The sequence below is a fragment of the Strix aluco genome, chromosome 2, assembly GCF_031877795.1.
Source record: "Strix aluco isolate bStrAlu1 chromosome 2, bStrAlu1.hap1, whole genome shotgun sequence".
Classification (NCBI taxonomy): Eukaryota; Metazoa; Chordata; class Aves; order Strigiformes; family Strigidae; genus Strix; species Strix aluco.
In genome coordinates this window covers 107,564,931-107,582,454 of record NC_133932.1, presented here as the reverse complement: position 1 = coordinate 107,582,454, position 17,524 = coordinate 107,564,931, and the positions used below count along the sequence as shown (strand labels likewise).

Genomic DNA, 17,524 nt, shown 5'->3' with positions numbered 1-17,524 from the left:
GCCCCAGAGCTGGACACAGTACTCCAGGTGGGGTCTCACAAGAGCAGAGTAGAGGGGGAGAATCCCCTCCCTTGACCTGCTGGCCACACTTCTCTTAATGCAGCCCAGGATACAGTCAGCTTTCTGGGCTGCAAGTGCACATTGCTGGCTCATAGTCAGTTTATCATCCACCAATACCCCAAGTCCTTCTCCACAGGGCTGCTCTCAATCCACTCATCACCCAGCCTCTATTTGTGCATGGGATTGCTCAACCCACGTGCAGGACCTTGCACTTGGCCTTGCTGAACTTCATGACGTTTGCACAGACCCACCTCTTAAGCCTGTCAGGGTCCCTCTGGATGGCACATCCCTTCCCTGCAGCGTGTCAATGGCAGCACACAGCTTGGTGTCATCGGCAAACCTGCTGAGGGTGCACTCAATCCCACTGTCCATGTCCCTGACAAAGATGTTAAACAGCACGGGTTCTAACACTGACCCCTGAGGAACACCACTCGTCACTGCTCTCCACTTGGACACCAAGCCCTTGACTGCAACTCTTTGAGTGGGACCATCCAGCCAATTCCTCATCCACTGAGTGGTGGTTCTGTCAAATCCATGTCTCTCCCATTTAGAGACAAGGATGTTGTATGGAACAGTTTCGGTGATGTCTGTTGCTCTTCCCTTATCCACCAATGCTGTAACCCCATCATAAAAGACCACCAAATTTTTCAGGCACGATCTGACCTCAGTGAAGCCACATTGGCTGTCACCAATCACCTCCTTATTTTCCATGTGTCCTAGCATAGTTTCCAGGAGGATCTGCTCCATGATCTTGCCGGGCACAGAGGTGAGACTGACTGGCCTGTAGTTCCCCGGGTCTTCTTTTTGTCCCTTTTTAAAAATGGGGATTGTATTTCCCTCTTTCCAGTCAGTGGGAACTTCACCAGACTGCCACGACTTCTCAAATATGGTGGATAGTGGCTTAGACACTTCATCCACCAGTTCCCTCAGGACCCACGGATGCATCTCATCAGGTCCCATGGACTTGTGCACCTTCAGATTCCTTAGATGGTCTTGAACTTGATCTTCTCCTGCAGTGGGCAGTTCTTCATTCTCCCAGTCCCTGCCTTTGACTTCTGTGTCTTGGGTGGTGTGGCTGGAGCACTTGCCAGTGAAGACTGAGGCAAAAAAGTTGTTGAGTACCTCAGCCTTCTCCATGTCCTGGGTAACCAGGTCTCCCATTTCCTTCCAGAGAGGGCCCACATTTTCCCTAGTCTTCCTTTATGACCGATGTACCTATGGAAGCTTTTCTTGTTGTCTCTGATATCCCCGGCCCGATTTAACTCTATCAGGGCTTTGGTCTTCCTAACCTGATCCCTGGCTGTTTGGACAATTTCTCTGTATTCCTCCCAGGCTATCTGTCCTTGCTTCCACCCTCTGTAGGCTTCCTTTTTGTGTTTGAGGTTGTCCAGGAGCTCTTTGTTCATCCACGCAGGCCTCCTCGCATTTTTGCCTGACTTTGTATTTGTCATGATGCATCGCTCCTGAGTTTTGAGGAGGTGATCCTTGAATATTAACCAGCTTTCTTGGGCCCCTCTTCCATCCAGGGCTTTATTCCATGGTCCTCTACCAAGCAGATCCCTGAAGAGACCAAATTCTGCTCTCCTGAAGTACAGGGTAGCAAACTTGCTGTGTGCCCTCCTTGCTGCCCTAAGGATCTTGAACTCCACCATTTCATGGTCACTGCAGCCAAGGCTGCCCTTGAGCTTCACACTCTCCACCAGCCCCTCCTTGTTGGTGTGAACAAGGTCCAGCACAGCACCTGCCGTTGATAGCTCCTCTGTCACTTAGAGAAGGAAGTTATCATCAACACATTCCAGGAACCTCCTGGATTGCTTATGCCCTGCTGTGTTGTCCCTCCAACAGATATCGGAGTGGTTGAAGTCCCCATGAGGACCAGGGCTTGTGAATGTGAGGCTGCTCCTATCTGTATAGAGGGGGACTCATCTGCTTGGTCTTCCTGGTCGAGTGGCCCGCAGCAGACCCCCACTATAATGTCACCTGTCCCTGCCCTTCCTTTTGCATCCCATCTGAGCATATAAACGTTTATATTTGCATGAAATAAAACAGGAAGGAAAAGGCAGTATGTACTTAAAAGCACTAGAGGGAGCCAGGAGGAAGAAGAGGGGAAAACCATTGAAGACATGCTTACATATTTAGGAGTAGCTTATACAAAGCATCCATTTAAATCCTACCGCTTACTTTAGCTAAAATGCAGCTACAGGTCAGCCACTGCCTCTGGCTGCTCTCTGTTCTCCCATGCTTCACTACAGAAATTTCAATTTTCTAGTTCTGAGAGAGGCCAAAGCTTTGCTGATTTTTAAATGGCCATAGGGAAAACCGCCTGCCCCTCTGTAGACTGTAGCCCCTTTTTTTGCCTTGCTTTGTGTTTGGATGAGCAACCAAACGTTAATTCGCCTTTGGGTGCTGGTGGCTGTTTTGGGAGGATTGGTGTATAGGCTCAGTTTTGAGCTTGTCTCCCTCTGAGATTATATGGTGGAGAAAGAGAGAAAGTGGAGGTCTTGGTGTACGTCTGTATTGGGGGATTGATTAGATGAAGAAGAGTTTTAATGGCATTTATTTGGAGTGACTGCATGGCTCTTGCAGGGCATCTGAGGAAAATGAGTATCTGTGGACATGTGGAATTACATAGAAGCACAAAGTTACTGTAAAGTCTCTCCTCTTATATTTTGAGGTTTTAGAAGTGTTGTCAGGCACGCTTTTTATATTACTTTGTCGTAAAGCTAAATGCCTTGAGTTAAAGTGTAACAGCTTTACAATGTAGATAATATAAGTAATTTGTTTTTAGTTCCCCTCCACCCTGATAAACTGCCATAATGTTGATATCTTGGGATCTGTAAGAGTGGGATGAAATCCTGTGTGCGTGTGTGTGGGTTCTTTAGTTTTCAGGTTTTGGAGGGTGGGGGAATCTTTTTAGTATTCTGAAGTTTCTCCTCTTGATATCTAGTATTACACAACTAAACCTGTCACTGTGGAGAACTGAATTTTGATGGCCTGGGGCCTTAGCACTGAGCAATCTGGGGGGAAGAAAGGAATTATTATTATTATTATTAATTTATTATCTGAGGTTGCTTAGGGCTTTGGAATGTTGGAAGTAATCTCGGAGGAGGTAGACAGACTGGAAGTGGGTGATTAAATGGGCAGAATTAGTATATATGTACTGTGTGTTTATCATCTGCTGTTGTAATTTACTGCTACCACACTCATTGTTCAAGTTCCCTAATTTCTCTTTTCCACTTCAGAAAATAAATGAAAAGGGCAGGAATAATGGACTGGGGTTTTCTTCCTTTGGTCTTTATTGGATGGAATGATTTTCAGTTACAAAAGCAAGGCTAAACATTTCTCAAAAGTACTCTAACCATGCTTTAGCCTGAGGACTCTGTTCACTTTAAAGGAAACAAATATAATAGAATTTGAATATGTGGAGGCTGGAGTCCTTTAGCAGTGCACAAAGATTTTTTTTTCCAGTGTACTTTCAGACTATAAAGAATTGATGGCTGTTTATAATTACATCATTCCAGATTTGAGATGTCTACAATTTAAGAATCGAAGAAAACATTTCTTTTGAAATATTTAATAACCTCTTGGCAACAAAAAAACCAAACAGGTAAGAGCACTAAGTAATTACAGCTTTATTCCTGTTGGATGTTTCAGGGCCTTCTCCTGTCATCTGAGAATTAACTGCACTGAAGATGAAACAGAGTATTGGTATAGCAGAGAAATTTTTTTCCCTGCCCCTTTAGCTACTCTGTTTTGCACTGTTTCTCCTGCTGCAATGCAGGGATGGGGACAGGCGTGTTTCTTGCTCTCCTGGTGTGTAGAGGGCTCCTATTGAAGACCAAAAGTATTTCCTCAAGTAGAAGACCAACAGACTTGAACTGTAATTGAATGCATATTCAATTTATTCCTCAGAACTAGGAAAACAGGGATATTTAGTCCAAAACAGAGGATGGTAATTTTCTTGATAAATTTCTTATGCTTCCAAAGGGCTGCTTACTCAGAATAGTCTGTGAATACTCCAGGGAACTCAGTGATACACAGATTATCCAGTGGGGCCCCTTAAAGTGCAACTAAAACAGCTTTTTAATGATTATTGAATGTTTTTTGTGGTTATTCAACTGCAGGGTAGTACCCACCAATGTTGAACTCTGGGGCAACAGAGGGGTTTACCTGTTGAAGTGGTGGTGGATACACTATGGAAAGGGTATAATTTCTCTCAGGAGAGTTAGAGGAAAAAAAGTTATTCTCTTAAAAACACACAGTGCAAATTAATGACATGGTATACTTAGATTTTTGTGTTGCCTTAGGAAAGGCCGGTACCTTCAGTAGTAGCCCAAGGGCAGAGCTTTTATCGTTTGACTTTCACTATGACATTTACTCAAAGGCTGTGGTATCTGATAAAAAAGAAAGGACCCACCCCAGAGTGGGTGTAAGGTGCTGCAGGGCGCAGTGCCCCCTCCCTCTCCCCAGTGAGCCGGGCAAAGCAAGGTGCCCATGAAATGGTGCCTGGCGCTGGATTTTCCCCCAAGTCCTTCATGTCATGAAATGTCAGCCTGTGCTGGTTGTCCACCTGCCCACCAAGCTTCATGGAGAAAGATGCTGCTTTGGAGGGAGGCTCATCCCTCTCCGAGCTTGGCATCCTCGCAGACCTCTCTCTGGAGGTGGCCTAGAGAGGAAACCTGGCCAGGGGTGTCTAACATGAAGCCTTTAATTCTGTGCTGGAGGAATATTTCACTATGGGTCTGGAGCAGAAATTGCCACTTGGTGTCACTTGTTGCAGTGCTTTTGGGTGCAGCAGGAGCAGCACTAGTGACTGTTCTCGGTACTGTTCAAGGCAGTCCAAAACCATGGGGCTGAGGTATCTTGATGATCTGATAGGTAAAGCGTAAGCACAAACAGCGGCATGCTTTACAGATAAGTCAAGAGCATAAATCTGCTCATCTGAGGTCGGCTTGGCACCTCCTGTGCAAACGCAGAAGCAAATTCAGGGAGGTTAAGAGAGCAGGAACTGCTTCTGCCTCTGAGCCCGGGAGGTACGGGAGCGACGGAAGCCAGGCAGGCTGGTAGTTCTTGGCTCTTCAAAGTGAGAATCTGGGATACTTTGCCTTGGTTAGGAGCTGGGATTGATAGCAAAGGATATTAGCCATTTAAAAGGTGACTGACATCTGTATTCTTCAGAAATGAGGTTTCTCATACTTTTTTGGTTGCCTCTAATGTAGGGCTCTGAATAGCTACTGCAGGTGAGTCCTAAGTTAAGATCTGATGCGCTTGTAGTGCTGGTATGCGGCAGAGGCTGAGATTATCTCCCCAAGCAAACATTGTAGTATACAGAATTATTGATAATGATGTGAGACTTTGGCTGGGCTTTGCCCTAAGGAAGAGGGGCTGGGAGGTGAAATCTCCCCCTGAGCTGGTGAGCTCAACATAAGTATATGCTGGGGTCTTATCTTTGCTGGGGCTTGGCTGAGATCTGGGTGAGGATGGGATTTACATCCCATCTTGCAGTGCCCGTGGTGGCTGGTAAAGCATCCGCCTTTCCCTGCTCTCAGCGCCTGTCAGACAGCTGGGGGGGTGGGGGGTGGAGGGAAAGGCACTTGCCATTCATTCCCTTTGGGAATATGTGGCGCTCACTGAGCGATAGCTGCCAAGAGAGAAAAGTGAAGCATTAAAAATTCCTTTAATTGCATTTTGCTGTATTTGTGTGCTTGATAATAGCTGGTAGTACTTGTTTCAGAATAATAGTATGATTTTCTTCCCCATCGCATTAGCCTTTGAAAAAATACTTTAGGCTAATGTTTTTCTTCAGTGGGATTTAAATTTTGCTTAAAGTGTACTGCAGGGTTTTTTTCCTCTTCCATTATTATTGTGGAAAAATATTCAGATCTTTATGTTATAATATATAGTCAGGCAGGAAGCAGCTTAACTTTGGCTTCTCTGAGCAGGACTCTGCTGAAAGATGTGGTATGTAAGCATGTTGATTTTATTATTGTCTTGTAATAGCAACCCGCTCTTGGGCTCCCTTATTTGCATTCTCAGCAGGACAGCAAGGTGAATAATTTAATTCCAGCAGCCTCTGCCACGTGATGGTGCGAGGACCCGTCAGCGATGCCTCCCCTGTGCCGACAGACTTTGGAAGGGAATGGAAACTTACAGAAGTGATGCGAAATCCTCGCATCTCCTCCCTTAACCCTGGAGAAATCTGTCGGCGGAGCGATCGCTTCTTCCTTTGCTTTTCCACGCGTTCCTCTGACGTGGAGTTGGGGGGTGGGGGGGGGTGGGGGGGTGAGCCTGCGAGCAAGACGAGTGAGGGAGTGGGAAGCGGGGAGGGCGGTGGGGAAAAATGCACACCCAGCCACCGAGCTAGTTGGAGCAGGAACGACGAGGAGCCGGAGTGAGGCCGGGAGTCCGGCCGCAGGCAGTGGGGAGTGGAAATTTACAGCTGCTTGTGAGCGCCTGTGCATGTTCAAGCGATCCTTTCTGCTAACGCTTTTCCAGAGGCTGACGGTCGCTCGGCAGAAGAAGAGCGGGAGGCCGAGTCGAGGAATCCCTTGTCTCTGCCACGTGTCAATAATCGCAGGGGGGCAGAAAGCGGAATCAAATGGAAGATAACTAAAGGCAGCTGCTGGCGGCGTGGCCTGCAGGGAGGTGGCAGAGCTGTCTTCAGCACCTGGCCATGGGGCTGCATGGGGCTGCCTAGGAGCCCCCACCTTTCCGCACGCAGTAAGTGTCAGCTGAGATGATGTCCTCCCAGTGACAGAAAGTTAAGTGATTTAATAAAACTTTTCTTTTTCCAGTTAGCATCAGGCTTTTTGTAATAAACCGCTTGCCTGCTTGTTCTTGATAGTTACGCTGTTAGCTTTTTATAGCTTTGTAAACTGTGTTACCAGGAGTGGCTTTTTAAAGCAGGCAACCCTAAACAATACTCCTCCTGTTACATAAGGCACTGGCTCCGCGACCAAGTGCTCTGTGTCCATGGAATATCTCTGGAAATGGCTTTATTTACAGTGTGGTTTCCAAAAATAAAATATCTGCAATATATCATTTCTCTTGCTCCTCTCCGCTGACTGCCTGCAGCTGCGGACTGGCTCTTGAGATGCAGAGGAATGAGAGCGTGGCCACTTGCATAAGACATCGGGAAACAGTTAGAGATGAAGGGAAGATGAATGTGCGTGTGAACTGTCACAAGAAACGGCGTATGTAAATTAACCATCTCGTTATTTATAGTCAATAGGTCTTGTCAACCTGAAATGCCAATTCTGTGCAATGGGCTATTCATGAAGTTGTTATCAGGCAGAACTTTCATTGAGCTTAAGGGAAGTTTTTTTTCTGAGCAAAGACTCTTTCTTGGGCTAATACTAGTAGTAAAGTGAAATTGCTGCTATAGAAAATTATTTTAATGTGTTATGAAGCTATTGAAAGTAACACAGCAGGCTTGCTAAGAAATGTGGTCAAGTGAATGCTGTGTAGAGAGGTAACTTTCAGTAATATTGCACAAAGAGCAAAAATAGTATTCACGTTCCTCGCTAATGGGTTTAGAAGAAGTCCTATTCCCTCTTGGCTGCTGCCTATGTTATTTAAATTATATTACCAGTTTCCATTATTTCTACAGTTATTACTACTAGAAATGGAAGTTTAACTTGTTTTCCCTTTTACTTAAGTAAATGAAAAGCTATTAAGGGCTGTTCTGTTCAATTGTGTGTATTTCAGAGACATTAGTTAAGAGACCTCTTTCTGCATGACTGAGCTTGTGAGAGTTTTGCTGTGGACTACAGCTAGGCATGGAATTGAATTCTTAATTTTTTAGCGTTGAAAGACCTCCATGGTGACAAATGGAAATAGAGATCCCAGATATTTTTGACTCGTAAATCCTGCAAATTCAGTGGCTGTAAAACTGCTGTTTTCTTATCTTTCTAGTTTTATTCAACATAAAGTAATAACCCACTACTTCTATCTAGTTCATTAGCATGAGTGGGAGAGCCTGTGTAATCCTGTGATACAGAGATGATGGATGTCAGTGTGAGTATGGTGCCACAGGATGCCACTTCTGCATGGGATTAGAATCTGAACGTTACCTGGCATTGCAGTGTGCAAATGCTCTTTTGTAATAAATATTTTATAATAATAATAATAGCTGTGGTAGCACAGGACTTGCTGCATAAAAGGACTCTAGGCAGCGAAGTCAAACACTCAGAGAGTTCCTGTTTTTGATTCTGTTATTTATCTGTGCCAATGTGATCTGTGCTCTGTACCCTACTCAGGATACTTTAATGAAATTTATATCATCACACATTTACACTGCCTTTGTCATCATCACTGCCTCATTCTGGGTTTGGCTGGTGAACACCTGAGCTGTAGCATTCGCTCCAGCAGTCCTGTGTCTCTACCCTCGTTCCATTACCTTCTTCCCCTTTTGTGCTGGTAGAGCTCTTTGTAAGACTGTGAGGAGAACCAGACTGGAAACCCATGTGACCTTTTTTTCCCCACCAGGCTATTTTTTGTTAACCTGGGTTGGTTCCCTGACCTGGCTCACTGCATGGCCCTGCAAACAGCTGTACCCATGCCAACAGAGGCTGTAGGGATGTGAATAGATGTGGAGCAGGGTGGCACAGTCATGAAACAAGCATTTATCAAACCGTGGCCTAAGTGACCAGGTAGCTATTTGGTGTTTCATTTTATCCCCTGTGTTTGCTGAGAGACTATATAGGCTTTTTGGCTTTTATTGAGTGGACATTCAAGCACTCAATTAAAAATAGAATTATTAATTTCTTTGAGTGCTTCCATGGAGCTACACCACAGCACTTGAGTGGAGTGTCACCATGAATGCCTTCAGTTTCATGACAGTGTTGAACAACTATGTGAGATTATTCTCATTCGGTAGAGGTGATCAGATTAAGGGCAGAGCTGCCTACTTATTTTCCATGTCTGATCTTCAGGATGCTTGCCATCTGCTAAAAAAAGATGTTTGTGGCAATGGTAGGCGTCACTGCAGTGTTTTGTGTGTTCAGGTGAAGTTTCACCAATATTCACCTTCATTCCAGGTAATGCAACAAGTAGCCATAAGCAAGGCTTATGATGAGTAAATTCTTGAGTTTTTGGAATAATTTTATTGCCAAGCAGAGATGGCATTCATTCACCCTAACCATAAAACTGATCCTCTCTTCTGTTAATATGTTGTCTCATTAGCAATGTACTTTCCAAAATCTGCAACTCATTGTGGATTTGCAGAGGTTGCTTGTTGTGTAGCCTTGATAACTTCTGCGTATCGAATGAAACATGCATTGTGTCAGAGAACTGCATGGGGGAAGATGGTTTGGACTTCTCCAGGTGATCATCACACATGGGGGCTTCCATCCCCTGGTTTGAGCCTGTGACTCTGTAATTGTTGCAATTGTTGCAACTTTCCCAAATATGGCAGGAGGGAGAAATGAGGAGGGAATAAAGTGTCTCTTCTCTTACGTAGAGACTGAATTAGGCAAAATTATGAAGAAAGTGTGCTAATTCAGGCCCCAAATATATGGGTTTTAGGCACACTAGGGTGAATGGAAAATGAAGGTCTTTTTTTCCATTCAAGAAGCTCTCACCCAGTATGAGTTACTGAAATGTTTTGATTGTGAACAATAAGCTGATGAAGGTTAGAAACTAAGATAAGACAGATGTCTGATACTTGAAGGGAAGGAAATTTTTTCGCTCATCCATTTTTGAAGCCCAAATGGCTTGTCTGGAGGAATGTCTGCGAACAGCGCTTGGATGGACTCACGTGCTCTCTCCCACTCTTGCCTTTGTGGGCAGAAGGAAGCATTTGTTACCAAGCTGCTTAACTGAGTCACTTCATAGTGGGATGGGCCGGTGAATAGAATGATGTTTCCATCTGCATTTTTCCTTTATCGTGCTTACGAGGTCAGTTGTAACCTTTTCAGAAAGTATATGATTAAGAGCAAAGAAAGTGGGGAGAGTGCCTGTAAGCAGAACTAGATCTCTTACTGTATTTTATAGCTGTATTAAAGAGTTCAAGTTGCATTAATTTTTTTTTTAGTGTGTTCCCTTTATGAGCAGATAAACTGGCAGAAGTGATATTTTGAAGACTGATAGAGCATAGACTTTGGTGTCAAATGATCTAGGTTTCATTCCTGACACAGCCACCAACTTTTTTGTGATTTTTTTTTTTTTTTTTTTTTTGTGATCTTCTAATCTTTCTGTGCTTCAGCTTCTCCCTTTGCAGAGGGGGCAGAGTAACAGCAGGAATATAGGGTTTTTTGGAAGTGTGTTTTCCATCTTAGTTAAATGTTTGCAGAGCTGGAGGTCTCTGAGGGAAGGCAGGCCCTGAGTATGAAGGGATGTTATGTTACCTTTGACAGGCTACTGAATACCCTAAAACTCATATCTTGTAAACCTCACCCACCTCTGGATTCAACTCACTGCTTTAGCCTGTGCGATATATTTTTCATTTTTTTCTGACTTGAACAGAAACAGCCAAACATTTAGAAAGTTGTGCTTTAAAATTGCCCTTTGGTGTTTTTGTCGCTTACCTAAAATAAAATTGGTCCCATTTTTTTTTCTCCCAAACAAACATGGAATTATATTCCCTGAAAGTATTTTTGTAAAAGTAGGGCTCGTAAAATGTGCTGGAGAATCCGGCTCTGGCGGCTAAAACGTCCTGTTCATACTGATGGCAACAGCAAGCTTTGGAAACCTCTGTTCCTGCTACAGTGCTGCCAGGGCGTTCCCCGTGTGACCAGGAGAGTCAACCTCTGAGGCTGGGAGTCAGTCCAGTGAGATACAGCTGTTTCTTTCCTCAGTCTCATAAGCTCCTCACAAGAGCACCAGTGAAATAACATCATCACAACTAAATGTTTTAGAAGTTGGCTAGTCCCCCGTTATGAATTCAGGAGTGTCCACAATGCGTTTCTGATGTTATAAAAACATATGCTGTTGAATAACCATTAGATGGAAAAGTTTTCCTAGAAAGTAGGAAAGAAAGGGGCTTATTCAGCCCTGTCCCTTGCTGCCAGACAGCAGTGTCAAAAATTTATGAACAGATGCTCTGTAGAGTGCCTAGTAGAGTAGGTAATTTCAAAATCTCAAAGCTCCAGTGGCTGAAAACCTTTACATTTTCAGCTTAACTTTATTCATTGGCAGTTTATAGCCATTTGCTTCTGCATAAATAAAGTGTTATTGTTATTTGAGCTGAAATAACTTCTTTGTCTTCTCTGTATTTTTATTCTAAGCTTACCAAGGCAAGCACTTTCAGCCTCCTTGACACGTTGGTCTTCCTGTTTTTCTGGCCAGCCTAGGGTCCTTCTCTACATCCGCTCTTATCTGTTAATTTTACTTGGCTGCAGGTGTTCGGGATTGTGTACAATGTTCTGTATGAAGTTCCATCAAGACTTTGTATTTCTACTGGTAATTACTTTCTTAATTCATCACAGATTTGTGTCTGTCTTTCTCCTGTCTTTAAAATACGGGTGTAGTCACCAGGTGTCTGTCATTTCTCATGGTAAGTCCTCAGCTTGATGCAGATATTCATAGAATCATAGAGTGATTTGGGTTGGAAGGGACCTTTAAAGGTCGTTTAGTCCAGCCCCCTGCCATGAGCAGAGGTGTCTTCAACTAGATCAGGTTGCTTAGATCTTCATCCAACCTGACCTTGAATGTTTCCAGGGATGGGGCATCTACAAACTCTCTGTCTCTTCTCCCATTCAGCATTAGCTGATACTTTCCAGTCTTAATTTTTATCCCATTTTTATTATCTCAGTCCTTGAGGCAATTTAGTTTCTCAGGTAATGATATTCCAGTTCTCTTCTGTGTTGATATCTTCCTATTCCCATTAATTCCTATGCCTCTCTAATATGATCCCGTCCCCAAATTGCTCTTACCTTCTCAGACAGTCTCCCTCTACATGATAGTTTTCCTTTGACTAGTTTTTTTTCTATTATATTCAATTTACTGTATTTCCATGTTAGATGTATGAGTTCTGCTGTGTTTTCTCTGTCTAAAAATATATTCATGAGGGATTTTAGTATGAGGTACCTTTGGTAAGCCTGTGTCGCATTCTCTTCAGTTGTCATTCATCTTTGTATTTCAGTTATTTTTAGACTGGTTTCTTGACAAAATGAACCTTATGTGGTCACACTGTTCATCTCTCATCCTATTTCTCTTCCCACGGTAACTTTTGAACTTACTGGCTAATTTCAACCAACCTTGACAGAGGGCTAGATGCCTGGAAAATACCAAGATCCAGAAAATGGTCTGAAAAGAAGTGATGAAAGGAATAGGGAATTTAAACCAAATTAGTCCTTGAATGAAGAGAAGACCTTCCAAGTAAAGCTTAGAGAGCAGAGAGCTGATACAAGGAGGAGGACAGGGCAGAAATGCCCAGCTGTGTAAAGAACTTTAGCAAGAGCTCATGTTTTCTTTGATGATGGAGAATCCAGTCATGAGGAGCAAAGCTGGAGGAGAGGAGCCCTTGTTTTGCCATGTGCCTTATGGAATAGCCAGCCATAAGACTAAGGAGTACAACTCCCAGATATCAGCAAAGGGACTTTATCTCTGTTTGCTTCTACCTGTAATTGTGAATAGCATGTGCCCCTCAGGAGATTTCTGCATGGAGAAGCAAAAGGGATCATAACCTGCAGTTGCCAGTGTGTATCTTCTAAAGTGATGGATCATCTTTTGCCAGATACTGAGGGGTTAAAAAATGTGTCCTGAAAAGGGGTAAATCCAAAAATGTTCTTCAATACACATCTGGGGTTCTTCCCCTTTTTCTCTCAGCGTCCCTCCCCTTGCATACATCAGGTGCTTTGCTTTGTAAGACTGATAAATAAAGTGAAGCAGACTTGTCTCTGTTCAGCAGAGGGATGAACTAAACAGTCTCTTGAGTCCCTTCCTGCCCTATTATCAGTGGGTTTGCTGTTGCAATTAGGACACTGGTAGGGTATGAATTGAAGAGAAATGGTATTTTATCACTGAGCAGTGCAGTGGTGACTTGGTGGTGAGACAGGAACCATACAGTGGAAAAGTGGTGGCCTGGTTGTTGGAGTTTTATGGCAAAATTAATGATCATTGAAATGCAGACACCATACTCTAGACAGCTATGTAAGCTACTTTTGGGGAGAAAAATGTGTTTATAATTTATAATCAACATTTCAGTTAGAAATGTGGACTTCATTTTTTAAAAACCTCAGAACCTCTAGCTCATGAGTGCTTCAATTTGAAAAGTAAATTATTTCCCCCTTTGCTTTTCCTTGTGTGGAGACTTCTAAAAGGAGAAAATGCAGGGATGGCTTCAGCAATCTGAATAAACCTACCCCACCTTGGATGGAAATACTTATTTTCTGAAATGCAACATGCCTGTTAACCTCCTGCTCTCAGACTCTCTTTCTTGTACCTTCACATCCTCATGCCCCGTCTTCATGAATGATAAAAACATGCAGAATCAGGTCCTTCTCAAAGTGTGTTGTGAATTACTAATCTTCTAATTGCAACATGTGCAGAATTATGGGGTGCTTGCTGCTTGCTAGCAGTGTTTAAATAAATATATTGTATAATACTGGCAACCCAGTCTTTTCCAGTGCTTGTATGTAGTTGAACGTGCCCAAATGAGTTAGTCATTAGTGTACCTGGTCTTCAGTCTTGCGTGTTGTCAGGTTGAGGTGTGACTCTGCTGTGTTGCTGGTCAGATGGTGCTACCAAAGCTTGCAGTTGTGAGCTCCATGGGAGCAGGACTCTGCAGTTGAGATCTTGGCCACAGAGTGAAGGTTACATAGCCAAAACTGCAGAAATAAAAGTGAATTTGAACTGAACCATGAGGAGCTTGAAAATGGAAATCCAAAAGAGGTGAACTTTCCAATGCTGAACATGAAAATATTCCTGTAAAACTGATTTAGCAACAAATGAGAAACTATATACAATTTCACCTACTCTGGACACTATAAAGGAACTTTTGGTTTAAATAAGGCATTTAAAAGTATTTCCTGCATGTAATAGAAACTGTTCTTGTAAGGATAATCTGAAAAAATGTTTTTAATAAGATGTTAGGACAGACTCTCTATAGATTTTTTTTTTTTAAATTTTTGATTTTTTTAAAGTACTCCTCTATGGTTTGAATTTTGTACTTGGCTGTTTGTTATGGTTGCTATTTATAGTTGTAATAGAATGTATATCTAATCTGGGTATTAATTCCATAGGGTATTTGGGGATTAGTAACACATGGATGTATGGCACAAATGGGGTCATACTCCCTGATGGACTCTGTAGTGTGACAGTAGCAACAACGAAACATGAGAGGAGTGGGTTCTTCCGGACCACTGGGAAAACGTTACACTGTTCTCTTTTCTTCTTTATACTGTGTGTCTTGTGCTCGTTTAATTCTCTCCTTTAAAACCTCTTGTATAAAGCTTTTTTTTTAATTATAAAAGTTGAAGAAGAATCAGGAGATTGAAGTGGTTTGTGGTATATATTTATGTTTTCATGACTAATCTTCCAAATGTGTGTGGGGAGGGATGGCGATGGTGGTATTCTGTTGTGGAAGGAGATGAAAGTTTGAGATTATTTTTGCCTTTTTTTTTTTTACCTCATCTTCATTATTGTACAAACTGGAATGCAGTCCGTAATGCTGCTGAGCTTTCCCTGGAAAGTGGTACTGCCTTAACCAGAGCATATTCCTCTCTGTAGTCTGTCCATTGTCTTCGGTACATCTTTGAATTGGACCCTCAGCAAAACCCATGGGAATTCATAACTTAATGCTATGTAGGATTAGAAACTAAACTACTTGGTTTCTTTCATGTGTAAATACAGTGACGTGGTATTTGCCTTTCTAACCATACAGAGGAACAATGTTTTAAATTAAACAAACAAAACCATTTTCTCTAAAATGCTCTCTTTCATTTAAATGTCATGAAAACATTTGTGTCCATATTTGGGCCTGATCCTCTGTTCCTTATTTAATTCAGGCAATGTTTTACACACATGAGATCTGACCCACAGGTTCTTGAAGTCTGTCAGACTTAGGGGATACCTTAAACTGCTTCCTCTTCAGCTTTAGGCTGAAAAAGAAAAACAGCTGAAGAAGAAGGAGTGATGGCAGAGAAGCTGGGACCTTATCTTGTGATGCTCTAAACAAAGGATGCTTTTGATATGCTGGTGTCTACGGTTATCTGCATCATGATGAAACCAGTGAAGTTTGGCAGAAACCGCTATTAGAAATGTAGTGGAGTCTGCCAGATATGCAGTGTTCAAAATATGTTGGACACAGGCATAAACTTGCTGGAGCAAGCCTACCTGTCAGGGTCTTTAGGAAGCATGCAGCTCCTGTGCAGGTGCTGAGTAGTTGCTTTCCATGTGCTAATGGTGGCTTGTGAATTCTGGATGAACTTGCAGTAACTGTACATGAGAACTTTTACTGCTCTAATGAGTAGCTGGAGCAAAATATAGTGCCTGAGGCATAACCTTTTCTTGTTCATAATGTCTTTGTGTGGTTTTATTGCATTTTCGTATAAACCTTAAAAGCTATTTTTGTTTCTCGTTTGATTGAAGGCAGTCCTCTTCTGTCCTGAAGGAAGAAATCCGGGTGAAGAAAAACCATGCCTTTGTTTAGTAAATCGCACAAAAATCCTGCTGAGATTGTGAAAATTCTGAAAGAAAACATGGCCATATTGGAAAAACAAGAAAAAAAGACTGACAAGGTATGAGGTGATGTTGTAGAAGACCAATAAGGTTTTTATGCCGGGGAAACAGTAGAATAAAGGGAATAAAATTGTGTTCGCTCACTGCCCTGATCCTGCAAGAACTTGCCCATGTAAGTAGCTTTGTGTTTGAACAGTTCTGCTGAAATCAGGGGGCTTTTGCATAAGTAAATTACAACAGATCTGGGGGTCAAGCAGAAAATGTTGAGATCCAGAAGCCTCAGCCAAAACAAAGGGTGATCTCCTACTACTTCAAATAGTAATGCATCTAACAAAACAGCTTGGAAGGCTATTTGAAAACTATTTTACTGTTAATTGTTTTAGCAGGATAACAAATGAGACTGCCAATTAATGTGTAGGTACACACAGAGCAAAACTTACTCCTGATGAACATTGTTCACATAAAACAGCAAACCTGTAGGTATTCAGATGTATATAAAAGATACCTGACTCTATTGATCCTTTCCAATCTTCTGGGTGCTAGTGCTTCCTAAATGAGCAGTGCTACTCATATTCTAATTATTGTGCTAGGTTTTCGCTAATACTATTGCTCTCCTCTAACTCTGTGACACAGACCTGAGTTATTTTTGCCACTCTCCCAGTGACCAGTTGAGAAGATGCACCCCAACATACAAAATGCTCCCAATTAGGAATTTGTGCTTACATAAAATCAAATAATTTTTTTTTTTCATCTGAGACTCTGACCCTCTATATTTTTAGTGTAGTAGAAGTATATGATTTTAAGTAACAACAAACAAATTTTAGGTTAAAACTGAATGCCAGTGGAAAGAGAAATAGCTGATAAGCGATATTAACACAATTTTCATGCAGCTGATGTTTGTGTGTGCATGTTGTGCTTCCCCCACCTTGTGCAGGAGCCTGTATTAAAATGAACCCAACCCAAAAGGCAGGCATGGAGCCCTTCGTGCCCTTAGTGAAATTGTCCTGAAACTTTTTGGTTCAAAGCAAGTAGCTCAGTGTGTGTTAATTATGTAAGTCAGTCACACGGATTTCAGGGAGGCCTCTGGTATTTGATGTCTCATGCTGAAATACCTTCAGTTAACTGAAAAGCACTGAGAGAATTTGACTCTGAACTAAAACTTAAAATAAGTAACTAAATAAACCAAGAGAATCTGCCCTCCCCTGCTGAATTCATCCTTCAGAGCCTGATTAAAGAAGACATTCAAAGCAGAAGCTCTAGACTCGGGTTTCTTTTTGATTTGCTTTGCAGCATGACTCCTCTGCGTTGTGGTTTTGAGGATTTCTGGCTTTGAGCTGGTTTGTTTATTTGGGTGTCAGTGACAAAGGAGGAGAAATTCAGACTTAGAAAATCAAGAACTCGATGTAAATTTTTCATAAAAGTCAGAACAGCTGGTGTGTGTTTTCCTCACGCAGCAAAATATATGGGAGCGTTCCCCCGGCGTATTAGGATGGAAACAGCTTGTGAATTTAATGACAACGCTTATTTTACAGGAGGAAATTGTTTTTCAGTGTTTTCTGCCGTACTTTATCACTATGGGATGGAGGCTGTTCCTGGGGTGAATGTGGGTGATCTGGGGAGAGGAGAGAGGGGGGATAAGGCAGGCACTTCAGCAGCAAGGCAGAAAGGGAGGAGAGCAGCCTTTTTTTTGCATGGTATTTACACATATGCTTTATGTGGTTTGTTGACTCAGGACTTTGCGCTGCGATGTAGAGGAAGCACATAGGGCCTTTCTCCCTTCAGAAGACGAGATATGAGACTCCTCAGCAGCACTAACTTTCCTCTACAGTGTTTCACTGAGCTG

At 42.6% G+C, this 17,524-nt stretch overlaps 1 protein-coding gene across 6 annotated transcripts in view; it reads left to right on the top strand.

Moving 5' to 3' along the window:
- The window catches only part of CAB39L (calcium binding protein 39 like), a 67,401-nt gene that overhangs the window by 13,516 nt on the left and 36,361 nt on the right, over nt 1-17,524 (top strand). For 2 of the 6 annotated variants that reach the window (XM_074815711.1, XM_074815710.1), the window contains exons 2-3: nt 6,556-6,780; nt 15,592-15,740. In XM_074815711.1, the coding sequence (XP_074671812.1) occupies nt 15,639-15,740 (102 nt within the window). In that variant the 5' untranslated portion in view covers nt 6,556-6,780; nt 15,592-15,638. Of the gene's footprint in view, nt 1-3,581; nt 3,668-5,923; nt 6,022-6,555; nt 6,781-7,142; nt 7,254-15,591; nt 15,741-17,524 lie in introns of those variants that run through there. The other 4 variants (XM_074815709.1, XM_074815712.1, XM_074815713.1 and 1 more) reach the window with 4 other exon arrangements.